Consider the following 11357-nt stretch of genomic DNA (forward strand, 5'->3'; position numbering starts at 1 on the left):
CTACATTCCACGGTTGGTTCCACAGATTATGGTATATTTTGGGGTTGGAGTGCATACATGCCTCCCTCACAAATTCCGGAGAAGCATTCAAAGAAGTGGGGAAACTGCTCATTGGTTTGCTGTCAACCGAATTTCACGAAATCACCTGTCCGAAGTATCTCTGCATCCTCTGGATAATAAACATAGGAGAATCCTCAGAGACCCATTGAAACCTTATTAGAAAGAAGCCATGGAAGCTAAATACACAATATAAGCAGAAAGAAGAGTACCAGTGGTGGAGGAGGGAGCAGGGGAATTGTTTGTTTGTTGTACTCCTCTCTCCAGTCATCGTTTGTTTCATATAAGACATATACAATGCAAATACTATATGACGCAGAAGGCAGACACCTGTAAAAACAGATCCAGTGCGAACGGAGTAATGCAGCAGAATGGGTGTATACTACATACTGTGAAATTGTCATAAGCTGTATGTTACTACTATTGGCATAACTAAATTAAAAAAAGTTAAACCTAAAAAGGAACTTTGAACCTAGTTTCTAGTATTGTCATGGCTGAAATTTGAGAAATAGCTTTTTATTGCCAGCTGGGCCGCTCCATTGAAAGATAAAGCTTTACCTCCACAGTGAAAACTCAATTTTGTAGCTGTTCACTGTAGGGATATACTATTCTTTTAATATCCAGCATATCTTACCTGTATACATAAAACACCCACTCCTGTGGGCTAGAGGTACACTAATGATATACTAAGATAATGTGAAAAAATATAATTTTCTATACAGCAGAGCAGTTTTCCTCTGACATGGTGCTGCAGGTACACTGTAGCCCACGTTTGACACTTAAATTCCACACCATTGGCACATGTCCTGCATCATTTTCCATGGCCTCACTGGAAAGTTAAGTAAGCCAATTAGGTGTAACCAATTTTACTACATGTTAAAGAGGCAAACAGCTGGACCTGGCCCTCTTGTAGGGTCTCCACTTTTTTGCTAAATTTCTTTTGGTTGGCCTCTAGACTCTGTGTACCACCTCACCACTGCTACCTTGTGCTTAGGTGCCTATGCTCTTTCCCCTACACATATTTTAATTGGCTTTCACCCAATTGACATATTTAATTTATTTATAAGTCCCTTGTAGAGTGTTAAACCATATAACTAGGGCCTGTAAATTAAATGCTACCAGTGAGCATGGAGCACTTATTGTGCCACCCACTTAAGTAACACCTTAAAACATGTCCCAGGCCTGTCGCTGCCGTTTGAATGCAGTTTTAAATTGCCATGTTGACATAGCATTTACACTCCCTGCCAAGCCTTAAACTCCCCTTTTATTACATATAAGTCATCCATAAGGTAGGCTCTAATTAGTCCACATGGAAGGGTGCTGCTTACTTAAAAGGTTTGAAATATACATTTAAGTTTTACTTGCCCTAGTAGGGAAAAACTGCTAAATTTGTTTTTCACTACAGTGAGGTCTTGCCCCTCCCTTAGGATAACATTCTAGATTCCTTATCACAGTTAATATGCTTAAATATCCAATTGAAAGTAGGTAGCTATGTCATATTTGGTGTCTTTGGAATTATAATAAAAAACCAGATTTAATGGTAAAGTAGTTTTTTTATTACAATTTTGCAAATGCCACCTTTAGAAAGTTGTCGTTTTTGTGCCCTTTACCCTTTTGTGCCTGTAGACTGTCTTGGGTCACATGACTGGGTATAACTGTAGACTTTGTGAATTCTTCACAGACAGTCACACAACAGATGGATAAGGTGTGCAGGGATGGGCCATCTGAAGGCAGAATGAGGGGGATGGAGCTGAGCACAGCCCGCTTGCAACTGATTTGAAAGTGCTCTGCCCTAACACAAAGGACCTAACACCTCCACATTATCCCAGCAGCCATTTGGAAGGCAAGGGAGTTGGGAAAATCCATACACTTTAAAGCCACAGTTTAAAAGCTTATCCCACCTTCAAGAAGTAGAGCACCAGGGAATAAAAAGAGACTTTAGACACCAACTCTTCAATAAACTTCTGGGCCTGTGCCGTCTGCCAGGAAGAAGGGCTGTTGTTTTGCTGAAAGGAGTGCTACTCTACTGGAGGGCTGCCCTGCTGGACAGCTGTCTTGCTGAATTGCTGCCACGCTGTCCTTCTGCCTGGGAGAGGGGAACTGGACTTGAACCCAGGGCTACCAGAGTGACTCCAAGGACTAATCTGCTGTCCTCTTTATCTGAGCCTCAGGGATATAAAAGGTACCCCAACATTCGGCATCCGCACCTGGACCCGGCTGAAGTGAGTCCCTGACCCCCAAATGGTGTCCCTCAGGTCCTAGACCCTTGGTGTGGCTTCAGAGAGCTGTATTGAAGTTTTTGGGCTCTTCGATCCCGGCCCATTTGTGCCAGATCTCACCCACTGAGCCGCAATTCAAAGCAAAGCTCCAGCAGCCACCTGTTTGCGCTAAAGCATTGACCATTCACAGGCACTGTCAATGCGAAGTTCCAACCACACCCATCCGCAACACCTGGACTGCTCTTTGTGCTACTCTCGCAGCCTCTCGTGATGCTCTCCCTGCTCGTCATGGTCTCTCCACCGCAAATGTGACTCTTGCCACTGATTTGAGAGGGTAAACTTTCAGCTGGACATATCTGGTAACTTTAGCTGATCTGTGCTCCATTGCGGTTGGCTTGAACTTTTGACTTTGTCCCGATCCAGCGTGACCTGATATCTATAATTGGCGTTTTGTGTTTTGGCACTATTTTCACTAAATGATTTAAAAATTCATAACTCTGGTTCTACTGATTGGATGTTTGTCATTTGGGTGTCAAATAATTTATCAACATTTCCTCTATTTTTCAAAATTGGTGTGTGATTTTTCTTGTGTTGTGTTTTCCCGGTATTACTGTTTGTGTGCTGCATAAATACTTTATGCATTGCCTCTAAGTTAAGCCTGACTGCATTTTGTGCCTAGCTACCCAGGGTTATGCACAGGTTAATTTAGTAACCTTTTGTGGTTCACCTTGCAAGGGATTATGGCTGTTGCTTGACCTATGCTCACCCCCCAGTCAACTAACAACCCCATTTCTGACACAAACCATTTTAACTACATGTTATGAAGGCAGAGCACATGCCTTGTGGCTCTGAATGTCAGTGTCACACAAGGTAAAAAGACCAGTCAAAAACAATCTGTAAAAATGTGGGTCCAGTCAAAAAAGAATATTCGGCTGCTTGTTTGGTGTAAATGTAGTCTTGGAAATGGTCGATTTTCTTTGCCTTTGAAATATGCCTCTGTATTGCAGAAGTTGTGTTGATTGTTCTGTTTCTAGAAGGCACATTCTTGTAGTGTAGGACTTGAAAAGTAAAACCCAAAGTCTTTGCAGTGAGCTTTCAATTTCAAGGTGATGATATCAAATAGTGAGAGGGATTTACTTCAGTATAGGTAATATGCTAAACAACAGGAAAAAATACTTTCCTGTATCAATGAACCCCCTCAGCTCTGTTACATGTGTAACTCATCACAATACTCTCCAGCTTACACCTCCAGGATTTACCTGGTCAATGGCTGATTATATCATTACTTGTTAAGGAACGCTTCCCACCAGGGAATCAGTGCATTATGGTTTCTATTGGTATGAAGTAGTATAACAGGTTCCATTTTGGCGTACAAGTTTCTTTTCAAAGTCTCACCTGACAGTGGCAAAATAATGAACATAGTCAAAACATGCTTGCAGCCAAGAACAGGCATGCTTTATGAAACCTCCATTACTTCTTCTAGCAAAATAACTGTACGTAATATCACCTTGCTTTTGTATTGCACTTACTACCACACTACCATTTCTAAGCACTGTAAGGAACAGGTGTTTCCTCTACCCAACTAATGGTACTTAATTTTTCAAACTTCGAATAATACAATACTGAGTAAGTTTGCTAGGAATCAGGCAAATGACCTGCAGATCACTGCAATTCTCATTGTAAGTAGTGCGCTAAATTTCCTTCTGCTTTGCCAATGCTAAGACGTATGTTAAAATGAAGATATACCCCACAAGACTTAACTCCGTTTTTGATGATGTAATTAGAGTTGCAATTACTGTTGAATTGAAAGGCATTTTTGAGGACATCTGAGGACATCTTTATAAAGCAACTCTTGTGTGGTTATTGATACATGGCTAGTATCGGAAATAGAGAGCCAGGCAATCAAAGTGTATTGTTAATCACCGTATGCTTCAAAACCTACTAATACCTACAAATACTGATTTTGAAAAGACTCAAGGTGGTGAGACCTAGCAGAGTCAATATATTGAAGAAGATAAACAAGTTATACTAACCTTGAAACACTAAATCATCAGATTCTGTTGTCCAGAAGGGCATCCCCATGCAACTCCTCCTTCTGTTTTTGTTTATTTGATGATTTACCTGGTTGAAGGATAGATAAAGCAGACATACAGCACTAATACCAGATTAAGACAATAGTAGACAGCTGCCTGGTACACTACGAGCATGGGTGCTTCTAAATGTATTCAATATGACTTGAATATAAATTAGTTGATGTAGGAGGCAACATCCCACTTCTAATATGGTGCCAAAGGTTTTGCAATTATTCTTAAGTCATCAATCTGAAAAACATTTATTTGTCCCTGGTCAGGAGTTCATTCAAGGTGCTTGTGTGTTCTATAGTAAAGAGAACACTGGACTCTTACTTTTTGAGGTAAGCATGCAGTCATACCTAGATCATTTGGAACACAATGGAACAATCATTGTAAATGCTAATATTTATTGTAGAACTGTAGACTTAACATACTAAGTAATGTTATTATGTTTTCTTACAGCGTACATTCCAACTCCAATTTACTTTGGGGCTGTGATTGACACTACCTGCATGCTCTGGGAACAGGACTGTGGTGTGCAAGGCTCTTGCTGGGAGTATGATGTGACCTCTTTTCGCTTTGTCTACTTTGGGTTGGCAGCTGGTCTGAAATTTGTTGGATTTATTTTTATTTTTCTGGCATGGTACTCAATTAAACATAAAGAAGATCAGATGCAGAGGCGAAGATGGAGGGCATCACCTTTAAGCACAGTAAGCGAAATGGTTGGCAATGCCAGAGCACCACAGAGCTATGCACGAACCAGATCCTGCCCCACGTTCACTACTAGGGGTGAACACAATGAAGATGGTGATCTGGCAAGAGGAATTTACTACCTAGCACAAACGTATCCTGGGCCCTTCTCAGAAGCAATAAACTCTTCACCTCAATCTGTAATACATAATGTTCCTGCTGTGATATAGCTGATATCAAACCTATTGTCCAAACAACCTGAATTCAGTTTTGTTGGTTAACTTGAAAACGGCGCCTTGTGAACACCTGTGCCTTCTTTTGTAATCTTAACACAACGTGTGTGAGCCAACAAAACATACTACAAATAGCCACACCAGGCATGAGGGCTGGATACCTCAAAATGACTAGTCATACTTTTTCCCCTCCATAAACTGGAGGTCTGTTTTTTAAATGTTTGTGACTACTTCAGCTCCGTACATAAAATTCCATGTTTTAAGTTAATATAAAAACAAAGTTAAGAACTCTGTATGTGGAGCAGTGTAGTGACTGTATTGCCTAAGTATGTATAATTGGTTTCAGGTAAGAAAGTACTATTTAAACATACAATTTTGCCCACTATTTGTTGAGGTTGTGAATGTTAAGGTGAGTTCTGCTACACAAGCACAATTGGGGAGGACTAATCTATGCAACTTTCACTGTGGAGCCTCGGTAACTGTACCTTGCCAATGCAAAAGGCCATATTTATCAAAGGTATAGCATAGACTAGAGAAGGGGGAAATAAGGTACAGTGTAAACCTTCTGACAAGCAAAGGTCCTATTCATACATTAGATTAAAGTACTGTTTAGACACATGAAAGTTTACTTAACCTTTTCCTAAAGTATTGCTAAAACTATGTTTAAGCCATTGCAAAGTTGTATACAGGGACAGTTCTTATCATCGACTCAAAGACTAATAGTGATTTCAAATTGCATACCTACTCCAAAGTCATACAATGTGTTTATATATAGTTTGTCTCTCTGCATGGAAAAAAGAAAAATTGAAAGTGAAGAGAAGCAGTATTAACACTCAAGTCAAAATATATGGTTATCATAGGAATATAGCAATTTTTTTAATCTGGTATGTATATTGCACACACAGTCAAGGACAGGTTAAAATAATTAAGGGAATGTTTTCTAAACTTAAATGTTGTTTGTATAGTTAGATACAGATAGAAACACAAAGCTATTATGATTTAATCAGGAGAAATAAATACGTATGAGAGATGAGTATTGACAACACAAAGTCAAAGACGCAACATGTACAAAGTGATTGATGGCTGTAGTATTATATTTCACAAAGGGTTTTCATAGCAGAAGGCATAACACTCCGGAAAAGGTTGCACTACAAGTAGATATTAAATACAACAGTCAAAATTAAAATAAGAGTGTGGTGTGTATTATGTGAGTGAAATGCATTATACACACACATGAATGAATACTACACACCTAAATTTGGAATGGGATTTGAAAGTGAGCATGATAGGGCAGTATAGGAGTGGACAAGAAAACACAGTGGGTATGTAGTTTACACCCATAAGTTAATATATTTTGTGTAATTCGCAAACATTTCAGAATGCACTGGCTACCCTTACCATCTAACTTCCAACCAAAAGGACTTCCTACAGAAATTGTGGTGAAGGCTTTGTATCTTTCAGAAAAAACAAAGTTTGAGGAAAACAATAAAGTTCTGAAAATGCAGGTGTTGAAAAACGGGTGCAGGTATTAATTCTAAATTAATACCAGACATGTAGGCATTTATCTTAGTTAGTTTCCAAATTACACATATCACACAGATACCTGAGTGAACTGGAATAAGCATATATATTACACCCATGCATAAACGTAACTTGTACTTTCTGTAATTTATTAATTTTTACCAACCCTTTTAGAATCAGGTTTGTGTGTAAGGCATGATGGGAAAAAAGTAATTGTCCTGAGGGAGCTGAAGAAATGCTCTTGTTCTCAATTTTATTCCAATCTGTATTAATTAGCAATAAGTAAGTCTGAACTATTGCTGGGTTTTAGAGGTGAACACTAGTTCAGTTGTTTGTATAACTGTTCATAACAGTATTGGAACCAAAGTCATTTCTGTCATGCCTTATTCTTGAAAAAAATGCACAAAGTCTGTTATACCTTTCCGTTTGGGAATACTTGATTCAAGTTTTGCCAGTTGTGGGTTGTATCTTAAAGTCTATAGATTTGATATCTTGATGTAGATTATTTACAAATCGACAGTTACAGTCCCAATGTATTTTACAGTACATTATTAGAATTTATTCTCTTATTCTCGTATTCAATAGGCCTTGCACTGATCATATGATATCTACTGAACTTACGCGATTGTATACACAGCGATATATTAACCTCAGGTTGTGTAGCTGAAAAGAGGATCATTTATTTTGAGGATAATACTCCTTAGAACAGCATGGCCTCTTTCAGAATTTCCTTTTCTAAAACATCAGGGACAAAAATGAGAGAGTATAAGTTAACTCCTCCAGTGATAGCATCAAGAAAAATAATTATTGACTGTACTATAATTTTAATCATGATACTGCAAAACAAACAAAAATAAAAATTAGTGAATATGTGAAATGTTCATTCTTTTTGATGTAACAGGATTTGAAAATCATCTTTAGGTTAATATAATTTTTTTGAATTGGTATGTTTTGCTTTCATCCAGTGTGCTACCTCAATTGATGGCAGAATGCCTTTGGAAACGTCTTGCCCGTACTCCTCCATTATGATTTCCATTCTTTTTTAGTTGTTTAGAAATTCCAGAGGTTTGGTAGAGCCCCAGAAACATATGTTATTTTATACCAAACCTTCCTCTGTGCTGATAAGCATTTCAGAATCCTCTTATGACAAGTAACATTCTACAGTCTTGACCAAAGACTGGCCCAATCACATAAAGTCATCCGAGTAAAAAATCCATGTTCACAAGGGATTATGTTAGAAATTTGGTGTCACCGCTCTTGTGGGCTAGAGCCCCCCTGTTTATGTGTACACCAACTAGTAAGTTTGTATAAACGGATAAAGTAGAATTTTTATATAAAGATAAAAAGTGTGTTATAGATTTTAAACTCCCTCTATGGTGCAACTTTATTTAAATGAAGAAATCTTGGTGTAGAAAATCCAAAAATTACATGTGCCAGTACTTAGTTCAACTACCGAAAGCCGAATCCAGTTTACTAGTTAGATTTTTGGATTATTTTAGGTTGCTGTTGGTTCTTTTTGCAATGTTAATGTTTAATCTTTTTAACTGTCATTTTTACATTTCTCTTTTTCTGCATTGCAATTTTCACTTGCTTTAGACATTTGTCACTTGTTTTAATTCTGAGCAGCATAACATTCTTCTTCACCTTACCTTTTAAAAAGTACCCAAAGAATGTACATGTTAAAACTTGTAAGTCCTGCATACACGTTTCAGTAAGTCTCAGTTTCTGACAATAACTGGCTATTTTTGTTAATTTTCATCAGGAGTCATAGTCTGCAATTTTTTTACACCCTGCTCAAAAAAGAGTCAATGAGTGAGTGAAATAATTGATAAAAACTAATGCATGTGGTTACCAACTCCTTTTGTTGTTTATCTGTTCTGCTTTAAAAAGTGCCAGTGTGCTAGATGGATGCAACATTTTGTGTAGTCCTCCTAAAAGCAAATGTCCTTTGAGATGTTCCCAATATGCCGAACATGATGCGGAAAGGGGCAAAGTCAATGGAAAGGACAGAGAAAAACATTGATGATACTATTAGAAGAGAATTTTGTGTAGAAGAGAATTTTCTCAATTATAACCATAACGAAGGAGTCACGAAGAGAATGATAAGTTAATGAGAAGTGCACTTGTATATACCTCTAATCCCACATTTATTGTATGTTCAACGTAGTGGTACTTGCATGATTGTAGGTAGCATATGGGAATTGACAAGGACCTCCTCAACTACTGGCAAATTCAAAGCACAGATAAAACACTGATTGCTCCTCAGTTGGTGAAGATGAAGAAGGCGAGCCTTACCACTGTAGTTAGTTATGGTGCAGCACTGCCTCCTCAGTAGAGAGAACAGGAATGTTTATAATCCTACCTTGGGCTGAGGGAGATGGGTTTATAAACAGAGTAGTTATTTCAGTGGAGAGAGATTACCTCTTGTACAAGTACCTGTTTTTGCTGGAGTCCTCCAAACAGTTTTAGCATCTAGAGTGAAGGAGATGAGATAGTAAGTTACCAGGAGGATCTGCATGTTAATGGGAATGATGTGTTAAATGAGGAGTTCAGCATTAGCAATGGGCACAGGTAACTAATAAAGAGAAGTGGGATAAAAACAAGTGTGATAAATGAGAGCCGTGGCAGGGGGGAATGGAATAGAAATAGCCTACCTGTGGATAAGGAGATAGGAACAAAAAGTGAAGCAACACATGGGAGAGAGGTGATCTTTAACCATAGGTTTTAGAACATTATTAGAAATGGCTACTAATGTGGATGATGCTTACTTTTTCCTACATTTTATTTGGTGCATTTATCAATAGTATGCTTGTCCACACGGACTAGATATCAGGAAGAAAGATGTAAGTGAGTGCAAGGTTTACCCATGAAGGGACAATAATTGTGGGTGATAGAGGCAATAACTATTTTGATATTGATATTGAAGCTGCCATGGAAGAGTATTGGAGATGTTGTCATGTTTTTGGATGACCATCTTTATAATTGGTCTGAAATTATAAATGAGTCAAGAATAAAACTGCTAAGTATCCACTGTTGTTGGGGTGGTCCTTCAATTGCACCACATAACGTTCTTGTCATACTGTGTCTGCTTTAGCCACAAAAAGGCAGCAGATAGCTAGAAGTCCACACATGCGCCAACAGGAAGGCTAGTCTACAATTATGTTCTGCTGCCTCTCCAAGGTTCTAAAAGTTTCATCACCTCTATCTCCCCATTGAACCAGGTTCCAGACCTACCTTTCATGTGTAATTAAAAATAAATCATTTTTGTTTTAGGATAAACATGAACATTGAAAAAACAAAAATCCACTATTTTTAAAAATAGGAGAGGGACCTTAATTAAAAATCAACACTAGAGTTAGGGTAAGAATTAGAAATACTTTCATGATTACGAAAATATGTGGGTTATGTTTATGGTAGAGATTGGTAATACTCTTGGGTTAAGGGTATTGGTAAGTGTAAGGGTTAGGATAATGGTTTGGTTAGTGGAGACATTAGACTTAGGGCAATGATCGACATTAGTGTAAGTAAGAGCTAGTGATAGGATTAGGATTAAGGTTGATGATGCTATACTTTCCTCTATATGATGTTTATTAGTGGTACATCAGGATTGTCAACCTAATGTAAAAGGAAAAATGGCATTAAGTGTTTGAGATTTGGTGTATTTCTTCCTTTTGGATTCCTCAATTTTCATTTATGTCTATTTTTAACATGGATTATTGTAATGACATGGAGGGAGGGTTACTTCCTGCCAAAACTACTAAACAGAAAATTCTTCAGGAAAACAATGTAAAAGACTTAGCAGGAGTTAATCTTTAAATCATGTGGAAAGGAAGCATTTCCATGTTCCTCTCAATGAATACTTTTTGTTACCATTCTATCAGCTTTGTAGCAGTAAACATTGTATGGAATGGCTATACCTTTGTGCAAGTCCCCTTCTATAACCACAGGTGTACCCTCAGACTTTTTATGGAGCATTGCCCTTTGCCAGCCATCTTTAAACTTCAGACACAGAGAAAAACCCACTTATATTTTGCTGACATCAGCATAAAGGACCTAGTGATACCTTTAACTGCACACCTAAACAACAATGTAACTAATCACTACTGCCAGTGAGCAACGGGGTAACTAGCAATCAATTTACCACAACTACCCGAGATTGAGTCTGATATGCAGGGCCCATGTGAAGTCTTGTATATCGGGGGCAGTGATCAATGCCTCCAGCCTATCTCTGATTATTTCTTTCTTGCTATCCACAAACATCTTACACAGTTGCCAAGGTTTCTCAGTGTGCAGAAGAAATAAGCAGTTTCAAGGACTCTTTGAGATATGCTTTTTACGCAATAGATACTGCTGGAAAATTGATGGCAGAGAGTCTCCAGTTCCCCAGACACACTTCAGTATTTCTGTATAAAGTCTACATGCTTCACTTTTGGCTTTGTGTTTATAGTGATAATTATAAACCTGTAAGTCCTTAATTTTCTGTAACCTGGTGCTGAAAGTTAAATATTTTCTGTGCACCTTAGAGAAGACAGAAGTATAAAACAATGCGCGACATAATTTTGCAC

General features: G+C 38.1%; 1 protein-coding gene across 1 annotated transcript in view; it reads left to right on the forward strand.

The window, feature by feature from the left end:
* Positions 1-9820, forward strand: part of SLCO5A1 (solute carrier organic anion transporter family member 5A1) — a 373416-nt gene extending 363596 nt beyond the window's left edge. The window contains exon 10 of the mRNA XM_078687177.1: positions 4811-9820. Within this exon, the coding sequence (XP_078543303.1) occupies positions 4811-5268 (458 nt within the window). The 3' untranslated portion in view covers positions 5269-9820. The remainder of the gene's footprint in view (positions 1-4810) is intronic.
* Positions 9821-11357: the final 1537 nt, after the last annotated feature.

This window comes from Lissotriton helveticus, chromosome 4_1 (genome assembly GCF_964261635.1).
Source record: "Lissotriton helveticus chromosome 4_1, aLisHel1.1, whole genome shotgun sequence".
Lineage (NCBI taxonomy): Eukaryota > Metazoa > Chordata > Amphibia > Caudata > Salamandridae > Lissotriton > Lissotriton helveticus.